Raw genomic sequence first — 23,487 nt, 5'->3', positions numbered from 1 at the left:
TATAATGTTCTTCATGTTAAAATTGATATTTTAGTAGAGCACACCCCTTTGTTTTTCTTCAGAACACATGCAGCAACACTGCACATGCTACAAATAATTCATCAGGATCAGTAAGATTATATAAAGCTTATTCACCATGCAGTGAATGTATACTGCATAGTTCTCAGCACATGAGGAAGAGAAAAAGAGAAAACATATGCAGCCATGTTGTGTCCAAACAGAATGGGTCTTTATTCAGGAAGTGAAAGAAAAAAACAAAGATTGTAATCAACACCCCATTTAAATACAAAACCAACAAAAATAAAAATAAACATGATATTCATTTTGCATATCAAAGAACCATTCAGTAATAATTACAATCCAAACACCTCATAAACCACTTTTTTGTGAATCTATACACAAACTCTGATTTAGAAATTAGTCAATTTAACAATAAAATTACAAATATTTAGCTTTAAAAATAATTAAACTCAAAATAATATCTTAGCAATTAGCATCTTAAAATTATATATAGTGTATTTCCACATAAAAATACAAAATAATACCAATGACATTTAAATATGAAAAATTATTCCAAGAATTCTGCTATTATTAAATGAAATAAAAACGTGGGATAAAACAAGATGAAATGAAATAGAAATATGCATGAAAAAGTCTCTCCTTTTGTTAGCAAAACACTATCCAAAATAACTACAATCATTTACATCAGTACAAAGATATCTGGATTTAAAAATAGTTGCAATGAAAAAACGGGGTTTCTTTTTTTCTGACAGTAAAAAATGACACTGTGGATCAGAAATCTGCAAAATATGCAATGAAAAAAATAAATCTGCATTAAAAAGGTTTACACTGTAGTTCTTAACTTTTATACAAACATTAGAAACAGTATTGCACATCACAACACAGATTCGAGGTTAGTCAGCCTTTCAAAATGTGTTATATTCAAGTTTCAGAGCATCTACGAGGACAGGCAGCTGGGGCCTCGATGCAACAGGGGAGAATCTCAAGTGTCTTCCAAGAATATAATAAAACCTTCATGTTTCCTTCCTTCAAATTAAATGTGTCATGTGTATCAAAATAAGAATCAACTGTATATCAAAACCTTTGATGTTGTTACTAATGACATGATTCTTTGTCTTTAAACAGAACTTTTGGACATAATTAGCACTGGGGGGAAATAAATTGTATAATAGTCCTATTTAAATAGAAAAATACAATCAAAATCAAATAGGTTTTTTTGTCTACAAAAATAGTGAAATAAATATGATTTTTACAAAAACAAAGACACATACAGAACGAAGTAACAGTGTTCAACATAGAAAATAGAACCTCACAAGAACAGCACGAGTCAAGTGTTACAGGTGACAATATTCAAACATGTTCGCATTGGACACCATGAGAACTAAAGCCACGGGGGACGATGGGAGCTCACTCGTTCTTTGACTCTCATCTCCATCGCGTCACGGCCTGCGATGCCATCCTGACTCCTGCTCCTCACAACATCCAGACTACATTAGTTTAATATATTAGAAAATATTGGATTCCTGCTCTACTCATACAGAACATAGATAACTTAAGACCACTGCTTCACGCTACATTTTAAATAAGTAATTATGAAAAAATAAAAATTTAATAAATCATCTGTAGAATTATAAATAGGTGGAGTTTTCAGAGAATCCACATCTGCACTGAAATCACTTCAGGGGGTGAATAAGAAGAAAAATCAGGGGGGATATATAGAAAAGTAGTGCATAATATATATTATAAAAAACATACTGAAGGGCCAGTGATGGGTAAGTAGTTGACACAAATTAATTTATATGACTCAACTATAAGTAATCAGTTTCATAAAGGTTTGTAACAGTACACACTTGATGCCTGAACACCGATACTGAGGAGCACACACCAGGGCATGGAACACACACAAAAAAAAAACCACGACGACACACGAGAGCAACACACTTGTACAGTACCGAACAGACGGCCGGGCCACCGTCCTCACAGAAAGATTGTCCCTAAAGAGTTTTTAAGAGTGTTTCACGGGTCACGAAGGTAAAATCAAAACAGACAAACAATACAAACACAGAGAAGAGAGTTTCATCTTTAGCACGCCAAGAGACCAAGTGTCATCATCCTCATTGTAAAAGCCTGGTCAGGAGATGTGGTAGATACTTCATCTTGCAGTAACTGGGCCTGGAGTTTGATGGAACTGCAGCCATAGAGCATGACTGGTTCAACTAGCCATTACAAAATAAGTGGTTTTCAGTGAAGTGAACATGTTCTAAAGACCTTCAGCTTAGGCCCACTTCTCCCAGTTAAATCCTCCAAGCTGACCAAGTCTTTTGCTTTGCATTTGGTTTGCCTTGAACAATGCCATATCAGATTAACCTTTGGAACCATACAAAGATACAGGATAGGAAGGGTGAAGGCAGAGTCATTGTGATGTTTTAATTCTCCTTTATGTTGTTTGTTGGAAACTAAACTAGAGCCTCAGTCTACACTAACAACACAGTCACACAGCACAGGGACGACACACAAACACAAACCACTGAACACCACTCTGCTTCTCGACAGGTTTTTTTTTTTTTTTTTTTTGCCATACAAGCCACCACGGCACAAAATGATGGCGTCCACTAAGTCTACAGTAGAACCAATATCACTTTTTGTAGTTAAGTATGTAAACGGATCAAACAACAGATAAACATCAATGCATGCAAGTTTAAATATGTTTTTTTTAGTTATTTAGCTTTGTCTGAATTTTTTCCCTCGTAGGCATCTGTAATAGATGGTCATGCTACTGACTATAGAATTTTATGTCTCGCCTTTAATTATGATTTCAGTGGTTTGTTTTTTGTTTTTTTTTCTCTGTGTTTTTTTTCCTCACATCTATCCTGCATGCTAGTTGTGAAACTAAGCCTATTGTCATAACATGCACTTTAACTCTTTCCCTGGCAATGGGGGCCATTAGTGGTTGAGTGCATACTGCATTTCATTTTACATGATCCTGGTTTATAAATGGCATTAAATATAATACCTACACATCTATTCATATATATGTATATATAGCAGCAAAGCTTCTAAATAGCTTGTTAAGTATAAATGTTGAATACAGTCAAAGAAACCAGATTTTTGTGTTTTGAGGTATCACTCTATGGGTCAGTATGAGCACAGAAATCTTTTTTGTTTTTTAATAAACTCTCTAACAAGAAGAAAGAGCCCATGGCAACGTTAAAAAACAACCGTTTGTTTTGCGGCAGAAATGTGTCAATTTTAAGCTTCCTATCATTTTGCTACCTTTGGTTAATGACCTGGGGCAGGCGTCAACGTTAGAGAATCGAGGTTTTCCCAGAAAGAAGTGTGCACTACACGCACTGTGGGGTGGCTAGCAGCAGACAGACAGACAGACAAGCTGCCCCCATGCAAAAACATTCCCGTATCTACTTTAAATCTCACATACAAAAATAATAATGATAAAAAAACCTACAAAAATCAATCTCTTTTTAAATCTCCTCTTAGAAAAGATGAAAGTACCACAAAAGAGTTGTAGAGTTGTCAGAGCCTGAGATGTGAGGGGGGTTTTGGTGAAAAACTGAGGCTTGTGGTGTTTGGCTGCTACAAAAGATATATAGATATATATATATAGTATATACTGTATAGTGTTACGTACTCGATTATACTGATAGCTTAGGAGAGCAGGAGAGGCAGAGCGATGCTCTTTTTCCTGTTAGCCAGTGTTTCATTTCCCTTCCCTCTGACTGTGTCACCATGGCTGCGGTCGCATCTCTAGTTCCAGCGGAAGTGAATCTGGCGGGGGCGGTCGGCTCCCTCCTTGACCAGGGGCTTGTGAAACTCTCGTCCGGCGCGGGAGTGGATATTGGCCCAGCAGAACTCACAGTAGTACTGCAGACAGGTGACATTAGCACAGAAGAAGGGAGCGAATTTCCCTCCACAGCGTGCACCCTGACACTCATCACACAGCTGATCATCCAGGACGTAGGGCTTCACCTCCACCTGCATGCACACATTTTAGAGAAGACATGGAAAGTGTGAAAATAAACACATTTATATATTAATGACTTACAGGAGCAGAGATGGGAAGGAAGTTGATTCAGGAAGCCTTAATAAGCTTTTGATCACCATAGTAATAAGCTGCTGTTTATCTGTGTGATACTGATAGCACACACACACACACACATGCACTCACTAACTAAGTGAATGACACACCCTATTAATAACTGAGCCACATACACTTTCTGAAAAGTGGGAATTTGGGAATTGAAGGAGAGGCTGTACCCGCTTGTCAATGTCGCCATGCTGCAGTTGGACGAATCTTGCACTAATAGCAGCGATGTAACTCTGCTGATTGGAGAAGGCCACTCGCCCCGCACCCTTAGGGTATTTGAGCTCCGGATCAGTGTCAATTCCTGCATAACAGACTCCACCGTAGAGACGATCCATAATCATGGCCAGCTCAACTTTTCAGAGTGAACGAAAGAACAACAGTAGAATTAGATGAGTGAAAGGATGAAGAAAAGATGTGAGAGGATATGAGGAAGTTACACAACAGGATGTGAGACAGGGTGGGGGAGAAGCTGTCACACTGTGATTGCAGATGGGATTTCTATTCTCAGATGCTCCCGCACTTTAAACATACAGCTGATCATTTACTGCAATATGTTCCAGGGCAGCATGACTCTGAATCTACAATGCTTCCTAAACAGAAACAGAGATGAAACTGTCGTAGAATAATAAAGCGGCGTGTAATTACTTGCTCTCAGAGGACGAGGGACACCTCCCACAAAGATGGTCTTGCGGGGATCGAGGGGCTGAGATCCATCCATCACAAAATCACTGTCGCTCAGGTTCCAAGGTCGAATTTGCACCTGAAGGCAAAGTCAAACATAAAATCAGATTTCTGATTATTCTGGAAAATTTTCAGTGACAGCACTTTGGCCTTTTGAGTGTGAGCTGGTGCTGTTGAACTCACAGGTTTGTCCTTAATGGTGGGACTGGAGACGCACAGGTAGAGCTTCCCATCCTCCTCCATGCAGGCTTCAATCAGAGCCTGCACTGAGCTCTCCTCCTGGAACAGCAGGAATGCATATCCTAGGAAACACAAGTGTGGGCATTAAACATGTAACATATGTTCTTACCTTGGTTTATCAGTATTTAAACGATGTATCATAGCCTCACATCACCTAAGCTTAATGTAAATGTAAATACTCTTCACCAGCCATAAATTAATGTTTAATATGGGAGATAGTTGCCTTTGCCAATACCTTTCGGTGGAAAGTAGGATTTGCTCTCTGCTTTGTGAGGCCAGTCCACCACCAGGTGACCAAAGCGGCGGAAGCTTGAGGTTATTTCATCTGAGCGAAAGCGGAAAACAGAACAATAGACAGGTGAAGAGAAAGAAAGATGGTTGATAGAGCAGAAGGACCAATACCTGCAGTATAAAGAAGTCACAGGAGCCTGTTTTATGTCTCACCTTCATCAATGTCAGGGGGCAAACCTCCGACAAACACCTTACGGGAGAAACGCTCAATGCGCTCCCCGTTCTGGTGGGGGTAACAGCTGGGGGAGCCAAGGACTCCTGGGACACCCTGGTTGCCATGGCCATCGTCGAGGAGATTGTCATCAATAGGGAAAAGGGAGGAGCGGCCTGGTGGAGAATAGAAGCAAATGAGGCTACTGCAAATGTCATGTACTTTATTAAACACTCACAAGCAGAAACACTCACAAACATGTATTTAAACCCAGTCTAATTACAGTACCTGCCTCTCCTTTATGGAATTTTATATCTCTGTTATGACATGGATAAATCCACCAGCTTAAAGGGAGGATTATACAATCTGGTTTTTACAGATCTAAGATCAAGACACGCAATTATGTGTGCTCCACTCTGAGCAGTGTGGTAAATAAAGCAGGCGTGGAAAGGCAGGTTGTGTGGAACCAAGCTGTTAACAACATTGCTGAGCAGTATGGAGCCCCAAAGTGTTCAGTATTAGATGTTGTATGAGTAAATGGTGTTAAATATATTAATAACGGTCATCTGAAATAATTTAAGAAGCTGAACTCCTTATTATGAAATATCATTTCATCATTCTTATTTTCAAGAGTTCTAACAAAATTATTTTTTATTACATATTAGATGTTTTTTATTCTATATTCAAAACTCAGTTTTCAATTTATTTAATAATGTCACATTTTATAATGTCACTTTTGATGACATGTGGAGTTCCCAAAGCTACAGGTAGCCTCTTTTAGCTTGAGACATATGTCAGAGTTAGTCTGAATCAACTACCTGCTGCTGCTGTAAATAAATGCAATACACAAACAGAACCTAGAACTTCACAAGCTTCACGTGTTTTCAACTAGCTAGTTTCAGTTGCAAGCTATTACACATTTCAGTAAAGAGACTGTGTTAACGGCAGCAGCTAACATTAGCTGGTTAATTCAGTTATTCATTCTGTGCCTGCCTTCGCCATTATCACTTCCTAGTACACAGCCCTTTTCCACCATTGTGCTTTGTCCGCCATAGCTAGGTAGTCAGGTAGCATGTAGGTAGCATGTGCTGCCTTGTTATGCTAAGGCTTAAAAGTTACTGAGGTTTAGATAGTGTGGCTGTGTACTTTTTTTTTTTTTTTTTTTTTACTGCAGCACCTTTAATGGGTTGATTCAGCATTAGCACTGTTGTTGCTCTAGCTAACAGAAGATAACTGTTAATATATATAAATATATAAGCAGTTGTTGAGCTTGCTAGCTTAAAAGAAGCAGAGGTTATGTGATTGGTTGAAAGGTAAGGGGATGTGAAAATATGTGTACTGTCAAGCATCATTATGAAGAATGCTAGTATTAAATAAAAACCTCTGAAATAAAATGTCTCTTAGGAAATAAAAATTATATCCACTAAAACTACTACTGTGAAGATGAATGATGAATTTACATTTCATTATAAGTTATATCATTAACAATTTATTCAATATTTTCACAAAAACTTGGTTTATTTACATATTTTACACAATTTATTCATATGATTATTTAGTCCATAATGTATTTTTATTCATTTAATATTTAACACTTTGGAGTTGCATAGACCTGAAGCACAACTGCCACAGTGCTTCAGATAAACGTGACCAAACCTGAAGCCCTTGAAATCATGCATGTCTGTATACTTACAGTATTTTTTGATAGCCAATAATAATTTACTGGGCAAAATTTAAACTAATGGTTGTACAACAACACTGCAAAAAAAGATGTGTTCCTGAATTTAAAATGTTTGAAGTTTGACTCCAGACTGGAGGCCTCAGCAGTTTGGTATCCATTCGAGCAATAAAGCATGCCACAAGAGAATGAGCCACAAGGAAAAAGATATGTTGTAGAAAGCTGAGTTTACCTCGGCGTCTCCCATAGCTCCTGGCTGCATGTGGGAAAGTACAGAGTGCAAGTTTCAGCTGTGCAGACATTTCTCAAAGGGTATTTGCAACTTAAACTTAAATCTTAAAGCATTGTCTTATGAGCCATTTGATAATTTAAGACATAATTTAGTCAGTGTCAAATAAGCTGTCAGTCAGAAAAATACACTTAACTGACCTACATTCTCCAAAACAAGATTTTTCTATGTTACATCAAAGACAAGAAAAGAAAAGAAAAGAAAAACAGCATATATACTTGAGGATATCAAGACATGGAGTAGTGTGTGGTAATAAACATGAAATAAATAAACATGTAGAAATTCTTGATGTCTGTATTGTTGGCAAATACAGTGACATGTCCTTGATGAAAAAAAATTTCACTGTTCTGAAAAGAAAAAAAAATTCACTGTTCTGAAAACGTATTCTCTAATGTCTGTAAACCTGCCCATATATGAGGGGAACCATTTGGGGAACTAGAAAAATAAACTCCATATGTGTTACATGTACTGGATGTCCTCTGTCAGGCTCATCACAGCAACAAAAACAGTCTCTAACAGAAAAAAAATGAATTGATGATGCCCGAGTCTCAGGAGGATAACAGCAAACACCAGAAATAATGAAAAAACATGCTCGTAATTATTTGCAAATGCTGTCTGACCCAGATTCGTGTCCTGTCGAGACTGTTATAAAACAAGATTTTATTTTTGACACCAACATGACGTGTGTCCACATGTGAGGCTAAAAAGAAGTCTGCAAGGCGACAATTATTCTAAGTGGCACTGAAAATTTACATCTTAATGAAGGGATGTAACAAAGTACGTTTGTGGTGCATTCAAAGTCCCCATGTGACTTAGTATAACAATGGAAACACTCGTCATCATGTGAGCACCATCACATTCCGCTACTGTGACAGAACTTGGGTTCAAATTAAGAAAACTCATGAGAAAGGAAATGCAATAAGTTTGCAAATTGCCATATGGATTTGTTACAAAAATAGATGAACAAATACTGATATTCTCATCTCTACACCAGATCTACCACCTAGTGTGACCCTATTGTACCACTGTGGGTCTCGTGAGTGTGTCTAATGAGGCTATAGAGTAACAGTGAAAGCATCATGAGACCTGGAGACACAGAGGGAGATGGTGCTAAGAGATAATTACCATTGAACATGAGTAGGCCGTCAGCCCCGGGGTTAGGGCATCCCACACGGCCTGACATGAGAAACAGACACACACACGCGCACACACACACACACACACACACACACACACACACACACACAAATAGGGATGAGACACAGAGCAGATGGAGAGGACAGGGCAAGGCCAATGTGTGAGTACATGGGAGCGAAAACACACACAAAACACACACACATGCAACTACAGCACCTGCTTGTGAATGTGTTCGAAACAGCCCTGTCACATGTCTACACAGGTCAACAGAGGGAGAAACAACAGCTCCTCTTAACCCCAAAGAGTTCATAATGCGAGAAAACAGAGGAAGCTTAGCAGAATAAAAAATCTCAGAGACTTTGTTTTCATCAAAACTAAGATGGGAACAAAACAAATCATTTCCTTTTCAGCTTTAAGAACGTGGCCCTAAAAGACGGTGACCTCTCCACCAGCAACATGATGTGATCTTGTTACTGACTGAAGCCAGGGCTGCCAGTTGTAAGGAACTACATGTTTATGATGTAAAGGTTAAGTTAATTCAGGTTATCAGTAAAATATCACAAGGTGGCAATATTCTGTTTAAACATTTCTATTTCAATTATGGTGGTAACAAATTATCAATTAATCAATTAGTTGATTAACAGAAAAATAACTTGCTACAAACTGGATAACTGACTTAACATTTAAGGCAATTTTGAGCAAAAAATCTATTTGCTCAAGCCTCTTTAATGGGATTATTTTCTACTTTTTTAGTTTTCTAAATAATATCTTTGTGTTTTGTACCCAACAGAACAACCAATATGATTATGTCATCTTGGGCTCCAGGGAATTATGATGAAATATTTTTCCCTTTTTTCTGACATTTTATGGACTGAATGATAAATAGTGAGCAATCTGCAGATTAGTCGGTGATGAAAATGCTCACTTAAATCATATTTTAGTTGGACTGCATTTGTTCATGTGATCTCTTTATAATGTTAAAGCCCCCCTGTGTAGGGTTTTAAATCTCTTAAATTAGAGACAAAACCAGGGAAAACTGGTATAGTGCCCTTCATCCCCATGACCAGAGTAGTGGTGTGTGTTGTTGTCTACCACTAGGTGGCACCAAAGTCAGAACTTTTCCATTTCTACATTGTGACTTTAAATGTTAAAAACAGAAGCAAACAACCTTCATTGGCTGAATGCTATTTTTTTTCATTGCCATTGCATTACATTTCTATTTATATATATATAATAAAAATGTTATTTTATATTATATATATATATATATATATATATATATATATAAATATGGTCTATTAGAGCAGCTAACCAGAATACACTGTTGTGTTAGCCGTGGCAATGCTATAAATGGTAGAGCCCATCCTTGCAAGCCCTCGTTCCCTCTCGTCTGCTCTCTTGGCTGTCATACACAGTGTGTGAAAGTGTGATCACATCTAAAATTAGTCTAGATCCCCCTCTCTCTGCTGTGCACACTGGCCCATGTCCTCTCCATCTGCTCCGGCAGGAAAAACAAGAAACTCGCCCAGGAATGGAGGGCACAGGACAAGTCCTGATTTTAGCAGGGTCTTAATGAGAACTACAGATAACCAAGCTTGCTCAAGAATGATGGTGTTTCTACACATACACAACTACAGAAATATCGACCATATGCATGGTTTGGTTTTACCAGTGTTGTTACTTCTGGGTTATATTTTAAAGAGCGAGTGTAGCTGGCCTGCGAGGCTGTAAATGAGCTACAAGCAGCCGTCACTGGAAGAGGAGGGTGAGAGTGGTGCAGTTATTTGACACTGCTCCTCTGATGTCCTGCAGCTGAGCCCAGGAGGCCAGGCCAGTGTCATACTACAGTACATTCTCTGCTTGCTACTGCCATGAGGCCAAGCGGAATAATTCAGAAGAAACCAAGGACTATTTATACATCTTTTCATTAAAACATCCATGTCATGTGTAATATGCTAATGCATGATCTGTCAGAAAACATCCGTGACTAATTACAAATATTCACAGCAAAGAGAAGCCTCTCCTCTCCCTCCTCCACTCCTAACTCTGCTCTGTGTGCTGCCCAGGTTAAGTAGCAACAGGATCAGAGCTGGAAGGTCATGTAAATGTGCAGCTGGTGGCAGAAGTATTAAGCTCTCAGCAGGGAGAAAATAAGCCAGTGCGTGGAAAAGCAACACAACTCTGGGAGCAAATGGGCCGATTCACATCCCTGCACCGAGTCATTCTGCACGACGTTGCGTTGCGTATCTGAACATGATCACCTCCCTCTGACCCCCCCACACGAAAGATAGAAAGGGAAAGGGAATCTTACCTTTCATTGGATCCTGCTCAGCTCGCATGATGTCAATCAGAGAGCTCTCCAGGGAGTGCATGTTCAGACTGTCGTACATTCTGGAGCGGTCCTGTAAAAACACAGGTGTTATATATGAGATTTTATATCATCAGGTGTCGGAACTGACAAAACAAACACACGTCACGCTGCATGTCTAATTCCACACACACTTTTGTGATTGGTCTTATGAATAACAAAAGCGTCAGAGGTGTGGGCATGAGACGTAACATGTAAGGGATTTAAGAGTGTGAGAAGCTCACGCTTGGATTAACATTCTTTCCATATTTATCCACTTTAGGAGTCTGAAGGTATGTTTGTGAGCAGTCTATATGACGGATTCCCCAAGATATCTGGACTTGTTCCCAGAGGCAGATGGAGACAGAAGGGAAACCAAAACCAGGAGTGGCATTTAACCGGGGAGCTGAGATGGAGCTTATGAGCTCATCAGCTCTTCCAGTGAGATTGTTACCCTCAACAAACAACTATGACAGACTCATACGGTTATATTCTGATGACTAACATACCACAGAGCACCAAGCCTACCTTACCAAACCCAACATAATAGCAGGGTAAAGGCCAACTCAGTACACTTTGATAGTGAAGGGTTGTAGCTGTGTCTGTGTTATTATCACAATTATTTTTAATGTGATGGTGAACATCTACAGTACTCCATGACTGCAATAACTGTTTTGTTTTTTTCTAGTTTGATGATGGGATCATTGATTTACATTAAAAAGGATGATAGTCATTGAAACCAACTTCACATTTACTGCTAATCAGTGGTATAGAATTACCACTTTTAAATTGTCACTTTAACAAAATTACAAGAGGATTTATTTTTTCATTTACCTCTAATAGTATCTAGCTGTGTGGATCGTTTTAGTTTAATTATTCTAGGTTTGGAAATCTGATATTTATGCCATCACACCAATACAACGGAGGTGAACGGAATTTAATTTGTGGTTATCAGCAGCAGGATCTCTCTTCAGTAACAGTGTGCCTTTTATTCTTGGTAAACACTGTCAACCCTGTCAGCAGGGACAATTTCTTTGGTAGAAAGTTCTTCCAATGAAAACTGAGAAGTCTGTGAATTGTCCAGAGTACTGCGGAGACTGTCAATAGAAAAAAAGCAACTTTTTAAAATGTAAATCAACAGCTTAAAAACAGGGCAAACAAATCCAAAACTACATATACTACTGAAGGTAGCTGTGGAAATACATTTTTGTAGTAATTTTGGCAAACTGTACTTTTAAACCAACCAAGTTGGTTGCTAGTTTATCCACCTCTCCTACTTAAAGAATATAACGTTTTAGGGTGACCATGTGCATTAGTGATAGGGGATTGTTTTTGATAGCTTTTTTAATTTTAAGACATTACTGAGGGCACAGTACTCTCACTGAAAGTAAAACTGACTCTCTCCCCTCTTCCTCAGTCCTCCTCTGTGTGATGTTAAAAACATGACACAGCAGAGATACAGCATGTAACTGACTGCAAAGCATTAAACAGAAAGGAAGGAAGGAAAAGACTTGGAATCTGAAAAATCCTGGGTCCGACACTGTTTATGGAAATTAACAATCCATGGAGTCAGGCCTGTTTCCTGGAATAGGAAGCGTTGTACTTCTTGGCATTGATACTACTAATAATTTGAGCTCATAGCAACAGTAAAACCACTTGGTGACACCATTATTGAGGTGATATCATTACTTAAGTTTGAGTGAGTCATAGTAAAGAATATCTTTTCTATTACAAGTATTTAAAATGTGCTATTATTCCAGTATCTATTACAAGCAGACACTATGCCAGCATACACAGTTAAATTACTGATAAGCTAAGGTTGCAGTTTCCTGGATTTTACTACGTATTAAATGTGTGTAGAGGTTCATAAGAGACACACTGCATTATAAACTGTACTCTGTGGTACAATATCTGTTTACAGAGAGATATGCTGTTCAGCACAATTTAAGACATACAGGCTCCCCAGACTGTGACTGACTGACTTAACTGCTTTACATGAGAATTAATACTTTCAGAATTATTAAAAATAACAAAAGAAGCATCTGAAATAATAAACTACTGAGAAATTTACTCTGAACAATGTAACTGTGGGCTTTCGGGAAATAACGCAGCATTATAAATTAAAGCAATCCACACTAGATGACTATAGCAGTAGTAAAATACTTCTCCTTGCCCAAATAATCATAGTCAGTACTAGTGTATAAGTGGATGTCAGCCATGGTCACAAGTCAGATGTAATTTAAATCAATACAGTTGACCATGTGTTAGTATTTTCTGGTCCAAGAAAAATGATTAATTTCATTTGGAGAACTAATGGGGATTTTGCTGTTGGCGGTGCAGGAGAAAACAAAAAGAATCAGTGAGAGATAATCAAAACATGGCCCAATGGTGACCATATAGACCCAATGCAGCAATATGACAATGCATAATATGACACTAATTCCTTAAGCTGCACACACAAAGAGCTTTAGCAGCCTTGGTACATGAAGTAGATCTCACCTACAAGATGTTAGTATCCTGTAAACGAATTCTGCCCAGCCCCCACTTTGTTACACCTTTAAACCTGCAAAGCAAATCAGTTCAAACGCTTCCCATCTGATTGACATGCTAACAGTGCTGTGTGATTTACATCTACTCACTGCTGTGTATGTCTAAAGAAGCCTTTGCTCTGAGTTTCTCTATTGACAAAAATAATTCTCCCTCGGTTTCTGTTTCATCAAGAGATCTTGACTGAAACTCACTCTCTCACTCACACACACATACCAACACACACACTTCATCATTTCCTTTGTCTAATCTTGGGTTTGCCTCTGTTACCAGTTCCTTTAGTTCCTACCACTCAGAGACAAACACACACCAAACTAATCATCCAAGCAAAACCACCGACACCAGCCAATGCAGGATCGACCCAAAAAACATACCTGCAGGGGCAACAAGGTGTTGCTGTTGCTGTCTGTGCGAAACATGTTTTCCTCTATCCAGGACTTAGGCCCCAGTGATCCCCCAGAACGTGGGAACTTGGGAGGAGCAATGACGTTGCTCGAGAAGGGCTTCTTCAGGGGTGAGACGTGACTGACCGAACCAGGTACGCCCATGCCGCTGCCTCTGCGGTGGTCCCGGCCCCAGGACATCCCTGTGGAGCCCCAGCCGTTCCCCTGGTGGCTGCCCCAGGGAGACTGCTTCACCAGAGGCTACACACACATCAATGAGAGAACATGGAGGGGGTGGAGAAACAGAGGGTTAGAAAGAGCGTGTACATTTTTTTAGTATCAATATTTCCATTTCATCCTGTCCTTTCTCTCTATCCTTCCTTTTCTCCCTGTCAGCCACAGCCCAGCCTGATCTGCTCCTGTAACGGGTGGGCAGATAAGAAGATTTAGGGCTTTAAGACTAATACTAAGTATCCCGTGCGCTGCGACACTGCCAGTGTAAGTTACACACACACACTCTCTCTCTCCCTCTACCTGGACCTTGTGTCCACTCTTAATCATACATTGAATCGCATCATGCTTAATCTTGCGTGCTTTCATGTGAAAATCTTACACAGAGCACAATCACCATTCTGTCTCTCACACACTTGATACGTATGGTAACCTAGGGTCCTTTTCACTTCTGATCCACTGCTAACAGCTGTGTGGAAAAACAGATAACATTTGGAGTGCTTAGAAAATAGTTTTTAGTATCTAAAAAACAAGATTGAGCGAATGCTGTTAAAGAAAACAGGAACTCCTAGAGATGTTGGTTTAGAACCCTAGAGGATATTAATACATAAAAACTAGCTGTTCTACTCTTGTACAAAAGAACCATTGAAAAAAATCTATTAAAGAAACAACACAATAACATAAAATATTTTTTCTGCACCATGTTATATTTCCATTAATTTTTCCCCTTTTTATGTGTTGGCCCTTTAAATGTGTGTATGACCATGGGACTAGGGGCTGGCTGTCTTTTGAGGTTTCATGAAAATATATTTACATGGCACTTGTAATCAAAGTAAAGGGTTAAAGGTCAGTGAAACAGCAACACCACAGATGCACTTTATGCACACCAAGTCACACAGGCTTGCACACACACACACGCCCAATGTGCAAATCACATGAGAAACCTGAAGCCGCAGGCTACTAACACATACGCTCCAAGACTACTGCATAATCTGAGCCTTCGTGTAAGTTTGCTTACTGCTGCTGGTCTTTCTTCAGGGTCCCTTAACTGTCTGCCACTGCACACAACACTGAGATACTAGATGTCTTTATTTGACCCAAATAAGCACCCATTTAGGACACCAAACCCTGTGAGTCTTTGTATTCCTACTGAGTGAACCACAAGACAGGGATGGTCCAGTGCCATGTGACTGCATCCCACTGCCAGCTTCCAGGAGAGAACAACAGCTAGATTCAGTGATGCTCTCTTGTTCCCCTGTTCACCCCTCCCTCCCTTTGCCTCAAGAGTAGTGACTTCAGCTCTTACGGACAACATGACAAATGCATTACGAAGAAGGAAAAAAAAAGGCTATTTATCCCTCAAAGACTAGAGATGCATAATGTACACACACACAACTTTTGGGGCCATGTTTTATCTCTGTGGTGTCACAAGATGCTCCCTAACCTGAGGACATCCTTAGATGTGGTGGTCTTCACTAAAAAAAATACTGGGATCTAGGATCTTGATTCAAATAGGCTAAAAAGAATCGAGTTTTGTTGTGGGATTGAGGCCTATTTGTGATCAACAAAGGGAGGGATAGATGATATAAGAGAGCTGCCTAACACCCTGTGTCACCTTGATGTGATTTCTGCCCTGTAACAGCTCACCTGATGTTGGTTGTAGTTGTTCCTCTGCTGTAGGAAGGCGCCCTGCTGGGGATGCATCTGGGGACTGACCGGGGACCTGCGGCTCTGCGGCTGCTGAGGGACGTTTATCTGGGGCGAGAAAGGACCGCTGAAGCCCTGCACGTTAATCCCGGCGCACGGATTAGCCGACACCGGCGAAAAACTCTGGAAGAAGGCCGGGTTGATGGAGGAGGGGATACCTGGGTAGAAGCTGTTGTCAGAGTCTGTGCTGGGCATCTGGTTAATGGCGTTCGCGTGGATGGGGTTGATGGAGTTGGGTGCGGGTGGGGGCGAGGAGCTGGTCTGAACGGACCAAGGGGTGCCGAACCCGGGGAGGGAGGGTGAAGACGAGCCCCCGCTGGCGCTCTGCATCTCCTGGGCGGGGAGGTTCGGGAAAGCGGCGCCGAGACCTCCGGACAACATGTTGCCGGTGCTGCTGCTGCCATTGCCGTTATTTATATGGTGGGTGATGGGGGAGTCCATTTGGATCTTGTTTGGATTTACGGAAGTGGGCGATGGCGACGCAGCATCGGCTTCAGCCTCTTCTACTGGAGAGCCGCAGGGGTCAGCGGCGCCGGGCTCGGGCTTGGAGAAGGGCTGCCTCTGCGGCAGGTGACAGAAATGTCCCGGGGGTGGGGACGACTCTGTGGGGCTAAACTCAGTGTGCTGACTTAACTGCTGATGTATTTTTCGGCTGTGCTGAAGGTCACAGATAGATTGAGTCGGGCAGAAGTGATCTCGATCGAAATCGTGGAAAGCTATCTGCTGGTTTAGATGGTTATAATCCGGTGTGAATGAGCTCAGCTGGCTGTCGCTGTCGTCTGTTTGGTTCGGCTGTTTCCCAGATTTACTGACCGTTCTGCTGTTGCTGTCCTTTTCCTCGGTTGACGGGGGTAATTGCGTGGTTGTCACCCCCACAGGCTCATCCTGCATGTTTTGCTGATGCGCAGCAGCTGACAGGAACAGCGAGGACGCGGCGACGTTGTTGAAGGGCGAACCGGGGAGCAAAACTGGCCGCAGGAAACCGGCAGGACGAGTCGTAGTGTTCGTCTGTCGGCTAAAAGAAACCAACTTCGGCTTTTAAATGAAGCAAATAAATGCGTCTGAAAATATATTTTAACCAAATGAGGTCTTTTTAATAGAAAAATGTCTGTAAATAGGCTGTAGGCTAAAGGCAGAGACAGGGAGGAGGGGGTCTGGCCTATGCAAATAGTCGACTCGTTCTAGTCGTAACCTCTGTTTTACTCGGTGATATTATCATCTATCTAAAGACCGAGCTATTTCGGCCTTGTAGTAGGCTAGCCTAGCCTGTGCGGTCCATTCCTGTCCGACCGTGCTACCCCCTCCTCTGGTTACCGGCTGTGCTGCTGCGGCAGAGGATTAAAGATCCCCGACTGAATCTACGTCACGACCGCATCACGCCTCGGTGCGCCCGCCTCGAGCCTCGGGCTCGAGCTGCAGAGAGGACCGCATTGTTTACGTCATTGTTTCATTATTCATAAAGTGCAGTAGGCCTACACCCTCACCATCAGGCCCCGGAAAGTAGCTGATAGTAGGGTGAGTTACACTGTGAGCCTAATTAAAAAATGTCATTAATATGCCTGCAGAGACTATAGTGGTTAGTCTGTTTCTCAGTAATGAGTTTTTCGAGGACCCTATAGCAGCTGTGTGTTGTGGTATCACGTGGGCAATACTATCCTAAAGGTTATTATGCAGACTGTCATATTAATTTTATTTAAATGAAATAAAGCTGCATATTGACAAGCTAAATTACAGAGACTTAAAAACTAATTTCCTCAATCAACAGAATCTAGATCGATCTAAACTCAGGGACATAGTCCTTCAACATCAGAATGAATGAAATTTCGGAACTTGGTGTCACATTATGAGGATAATCCTGCCTTTTGTGGGGCTCTGTCTGTCTCCTCAAAAAACACTTAAGCATTACTGGGCTACATATTGTGGTACAGTTTGTTTCGGCCTGTGCTCATCAGTATTCAGTACACAACGATTGTGCGTGCGTCTGCGCCAGCGTCACTTTACGCACGGACGCCAGCAGCTAAATATAGTTTTCTATGTCAGCGCCTGTCAAGGGAGATGGATCTTCATCGCCTGTTCCGAACTCAAAGCTGACAAGCAACCCTCCCATATGATCTGCTTCATAAATGGCCACCACCGGCACTATATGGCTACTGGCAAATTATATTCAAGCGTGGGTGACTGCATGTGAGAGTCCTGTGTGTGCCATCATGTGACTGTTCATTTGTGTTTGAGGACTTAAGAGGAAAACATTAGAGGGGTTTAGGCTAACTCTTCTCTCAGCACATGATAGCAGATTTCTTTTATTCACATCAACATACAAAACAAGCATCAGCTGGGAATTGGGGAGATGCAAATGAGAACCACTTCAGTTTCAGTTTCTTTGTTTTTTCTAACAAAAAGGCCTGGTTAAAGCTGCAGTTATAGATAATTATAGTGTTAGGCCAGTATATTTGTGTGTACATAAGGACTTATTTGTTGTATGAGATAAACAGACAAGGTTCAGTTCTATTTATAAAGTCTTTAACTGAATAAATCATTGCACTCTGTGTGTGAATGTGGTTTCTAATGAGGAAGACAGATACCAGAGTAGCAAAGCAATGTGCATGATCAACCTACCATCTGGTCCCTGCTAATGATGATGGCTTATCTCAGCACAAACTACACACAGCTTTCCGCCCTGCATTGTCACATATACAATGCTTTTTTAATCAAAAGCACCTGGTTACAAAAGGAATGGTAGTTTCATAGCCTCGCCTAAAACTCAGAGAATATTTTTAGACTAAATGTGAAAAAGTTTGTTGTTATGACTGCTGGGAGTGTGTACACAGGAAGGCTTCAGATCACGTACGTTATCATTATCATCATTATATGGTTATTCATTAGAGCTACAAAGTATTTCCTGAATGTACTAAAGTTGAGGTGATTCCAACCTCACATTCCCACAGTTTAACACAACAGGAATCTCATCAATGACAGGATTCGACTCCAATCACTGACGTCTTGATTTTCTTTTCCCTTTTGAAAGCACCTTGAGCTGTTTTGGGAAGTAAGAAGACACCCACCACAAATTCCCCATCATAAGGTCCCAGATGGGACAGTCCCACCAGTGAGGGGGCAGGTGTGGTGGCCACGGTTGGTGCTGAGCACCACTGATTAGCCAGGCCCAGTAAGTGCTGGAGGGAGTTAAATGGGGCAGGCTGCCAGCTGCTGGTGTCTGATGATGATGGGCTGGGGGAGGGGGTCAGCTGGGGTGGGTGGGGTGGAGGTGGGGGTTGTGTTAAAGGGAGAGAGAAGGTGGGGTGGTGGTGGGGGTCCATTCTCTCTGACTCCCAGCTGCCCTATCACATAGAGAATGTGACACAACAATCCCAAAGACTAACCCGAGCATGGTTCTGCTGTTTGTATTCATCTCTGGATTTAGCTGCATTCTCTGCACTCTGGAGCATATAGTGCAAATGGGGAACAGAAATAAAATATCATGAATATGATCATGTATGAACTTATGATCTGATCACAGTAAAATGAGTGGAAGAAATAATTTAACCAGGTTACTGGTTACGTTGCTACTGTTGGTTATTAGGATGCACCTGGCACCACTAAGCAATATCATATTTCACTGTGTTTGTAAAGCTCCCTCTGTTTAGAACTGTCATAGAGGATGGCTGTCACACTGCAGCTGCAGTCGTCATAGCAACAGGTAATCTGCATTTCCTTTTGTGCGGTTGATTACTCTGTTTGACTGAGGGCTCTCTCTCAGTCTCACTATATGTTTGAAGGGTTGGGCGGAGGGCATTGATCAGCTCATCCTGTTTGACAGACATATCCATCAACTCTGATGACTCTATTCTGGGATTGATGGGGTGTGTTCCATCTCTTATAATCCTATCTCAGCATACAGGAAGTATGCCTCCTGTGTGCCACTCAACACTGGGGTCATGTTTCAAAGATGTCATCAGGTGCCATCGACCTAGTTGCTCACTGGAAACCATGAGATCCAGATGGTGATAATGAAATCAGATTTGTAAAATCTGTACTATTTAGATGTGTACCACCTTATAATTAAAGGGCCAGTTCACCCAAATTACAAAAAACATTACATTTATATCTATTGCCATTATGCAGATAACTTTGATTTAATTCATTTAAGCCTGCCTCCCTTGCAATACACTGAGGATGGATGGGATTTAGTTTGTGTTTCTCACAATACTGAAACTGATATAAAAAATTAAACGGCAACATCTCTTTCCAGAGTAAGTGCCCCCATTACATAGGATAATCAACAGACCCTGCAGTGAGCATTTCAATGGAACTCTTTTCTACGGTAGAAATGCTCCATATGAAAACTGTTCACAGTGAAGTTGCTGAATCATCCAGGGTCCACAGAGTGCACTGATATCGCCAAATTATTAAGTGTAATTTGTCAGTTGATGTCTCCAAACCTGTACAAACCTAAAACATGACTACATACCACTTGAGATAGGAGGAAACATATATATGTATGTATATTAAAAATGTAGAATTTAAGCAAACTGTCCCTTTAAATTGTCAACTTTTCCCCATGTACTGAGGCTTGTGGACACCAAAGCTTGTTCTACCTGAGGTTCTAATTTTGCGTGGTAGTCTGCAGTTTTAATGCCAGCTCATGTGAGGGTTTTTGTTCTGATTTGCACCCAGTGTGGCCTGCAGGACGGAGGTGTCTTTGTTGCACTAAATTGTCCCTTTGTTGTGTCTCTGTGGTCGCTGAATAGCTCTTTGTGTTGCTGACTGATAAAGCTTCTGCAAACAGTCATCTCGCTCACACACATGCGCACACACACAAACACAGACAACTAGCCAGAGGTGTCGGTAACGATGTTAACATCCACATTAGATCACAAACTTACAGATCGAAACACACTGTGAGAGTAAATGCCTGGATAAGCTTATCTCTTATCCAAACTGGGGCTTGTCGCCAGCGGCCACACCTACCGCTCCCACTTTAAGCCACTATTGCTTCAGCATCAATCAACAGGGCCCTCCCTTTTATGATTGGTATTATTCTGTGAGGTTGAATGAGCAGCAGAGTATCACTGGCACATATTAGCATTTTATGGCCCACTGCAGAAGGTGTGCAGGACTGATTAGGTGGTTGGTTTCTCCAAGGCTGGAGGATTGAGATCAGCCAGCTACATCTGTTATGCTTCACACATATTAGAAGTGTGGAAATGTGGAATTCTCCTCATCAGAGTGGGCTGTGTATGACCCATGGTTAACTCGAAAGGTCAATCTTCTGCTCAATTTACGATAGTTTTCATCATCTTTGATCAACTTTATCCCGTTTTCTTTGTCTCATCGCTCTCCTGATCAGAGCTCTTCTCCCTAATCCCATTCCCAATATTCCCACGAGTGCTCTCCAGTGACTGTGTCCACATCACATCTGTCTGCTCTCTGGGCTTCAGAGATGGCATTATCTTAATGTCAGAGTAAATTTCCTTCGGTTGTTGCACAGAAGCCAGAGCTCTGTTGTAACAGCAAACATTCACACAAACAGATAACAGCCTCCAGCTCTCTGCTTTCCATAGGCCCTTTATTTGCACACAAATACATGAATGGTGCACGCGCGCACACACACACACACACACACACACACACACACACACACACACACACACAGTATAATGTCAGGCAACACCAGGGGTCTCAGACATATGTGGATATTTGTAATGCTGTTTAAAGGAGAAACAAAGAGGAAACCCACCCAGCCACACACACACACACACAGTGCACAAACAGGCAGTGTGTTTTCTGATTTAATCTATGAATGCACCTGTCCGTCATTGTATTGCATTATTGCAGGTAATGCAATTAGGTTTGTCTCTCTTTGTGTATACATGTGCCTGTTTGTATATGTGTGTGTGTGTGTGTGTGTGTGTGTGTGTGCGTGCATCTATATGTGTCTGCCATACACTGTCAGAGGGAAGCTCAAATGTCCCCCGAACAGAGCTGCAGCTGGGGGTCAGAGGTCAACCATGACAGGTGTCTCCATCCTCAAGATGCCTTGTTGACGGCAGGTGGAGGACATTAAGAAAATAGGATGATCACTGAAACTGAGCATTAGTTAAAAGATTATGTTTTTTTGGCCGATGGCTTATTTCTCTTGTATACCAGATGCTCTGTGAATGCAGCCCATATATCACTGTAAACCCTTTTTGGATCACATGCTCTGACATATTCTGATATGCCTGCTCATGATGAAGACGCCAAACGTCAACTGACATAAACAAGTTTGCACTGAAATATACATTCAGAATTATCATTCGTTCTGACAATTTCTGAAGCACCTCTACATATCCAAACATTTTTTTATTTTTTTTCACACTGTACAAAATCTTGTGGTGCATCTTTGAATTGTTTTCATTTAGGACTTCTCCTCTTCCATTAGATGATAGGCCAAAATGGCAGCAGCTGTGGTCCCCCATACTTCCTTTACTGTAGAGCTAAAATAACAGGTACCCTTTATCAGAATTCCTGATCACTATTAATTCAGATTTATGGTTATTTTAGGTTTATGCTGTTTATGCTTTATAGAAATATTCTTGTCTGATGGTGTTCCCTGGTGTTTTTCTGGGCTGGTTGTGTGGGGTTTGTTGTTGTACCCTCTTGATATGGATGAAACTGTTGAATCCTCCAAATGTATTTTTTTTAATCATAAATACTGTTGGTAAACAGTATGTAAGCACAGCACTGCATCCTCCTCATCTGAGCTGCAGTGGTTGTTGGAACTGTTTACACATTACTGCCACTCAGTGGTAACAGCACAGCCCCAAAAAACTGCACCAGATGTTGAAAATGCAAGGTTCATTTTTTCTGTTACCCATATTTTTTTAATGAATGCACATGTGAAAATTCTTCAACCAATGGTTTGAGCTTTTGAAGGGTTCACATCATATTTTAGCTCAAAGCAAATCCAACTGCTTTACAATGCTCTGCTGTAGAGTGTCATGACTGCCCTCCAGTGTTTTTCAGGGTAATCATTTGGCCTGTCAGTAACACAGAAAGCAGCTTTTTATGGAGCAGAAAATTCCTGCATAAAAGCAATCATGCTCAGAGAAAATGTGCTAAAAATGCAACATATATAAAGTTACATTTTGTTTAATACTAAACTAGTGACACTATAGCCAAATCTTGGAAATCCACTACTAAACCAAGTATTAGTGTCTGGCTTGCAGGACTGTCAGATTCGCTGGCACTGGAAAAACTCACCTTTACGTTAAAGGGTAAATATTTCATTTTTGACAGTATGTGGAGATCTGTTCCCCTTGTATGTAAACCATAAACAAATGAAATTGAATGGTATTTATTATACGTCTGATTGTTTTTTTTTTTTTTAATGCTTTTCTTTAAGGGAGTTGACAGATTATTTACGTTTTGGACTGTGCAAAATAACACATGCTAGTGCCCTGTGATGTGTATTTCATTGAAGATGTGCCCTGTGAAGATTGTACCTGTATTATATTTTGCTGTAGTGTGATTGTTTATTCTGAAAATTAATAAACACACTTGTTAAAAAAAAACAAAAAACTAAACTAGTGAGTAAGAACAATGCAGAATACCAAAAACAGTAAAGTATGGTAGCAGGTAGTAATGTGACTATATAAAATCATGTTTTAAGGAAATTCATTTTCATTATCAGAAAAAGATAC

The 23,487-nt window shown here is 40.8% G+C and overlaps 1 protein-coding gene across 3 annotated transcripts; it reads right to left on the bottom strand.

The window, feature by feature from the left end:
• Window positions 1–207: 207 nt before the first annotated feature.
• cpeb2 (cytoplasmic polyadenylation element binding protein 2) lies at window positions 208–17,242 on the bottom strand. 3 transcript variants are annotated; one of them, XM_018669992.2, is made up of 11 exons: window positions 15,746–17,241; window positions 13,859–14,128; window positions 10,902–10,992; window positions 8,579–8,629; window positions 7,397–7,420; window positions 5,489–5,662; window positions 5,280–5,369; window positions 4,988–5,106; window positions 4,769–4,883; window positions 4,294–4,475; window positions 208–4,011 (listed from the first exon to the last, which is right to left on the bottom strand). In XM_018669992.2, the coding sequence occupies exons 1-11, from the start codon at window positions 16,694–16,696 to the stop codon at window positions 3,784–3,786; spliced, it is 2,295 nt and encodes a 764-aa protein (XP_018525508.1). In that variant the 5' UTR covers window positions 16,697–17,241; the 3' UTR covers window positions 208–3,783. The 3 variants fall into 3 exon arrangements, with proteins under 3 accessions (XP_018525508.1, XP_018525510.1, XP_018525514.1); XM_018669994.2 differs by lacking the exon at window positions 8,579–8,629 and having other exon boundaries at window positions 15,746–17,242; XM_018669998.2 differs by lacking the exons at window positions 7,397–7,420; window positions 8,579–8,629.
• Window positions 17,243–23,487: the final 6,245 nt, after the last annotated feature.

The sequence above is a fragment of the Lates calcarifer genome, linkage group LG17 (genome assembly GCF_001640805.2).
Source record: "Lates calcarifer isolate ASB-BC8 linkage group LG17, TLL_Latcal_v3, whole genome shotgun sequence".
Taxonomy (NCBI): Eukaryota; Metazoa; Chordata; class Actinopteri; family Centropomidae; genus Lates; species Lates calcarifer.
The sequence above is the reverse complement of the archived record's forward strand: the minus strand, read 5'-3'. Positions and strand labels throughout refer to the sequence as shown.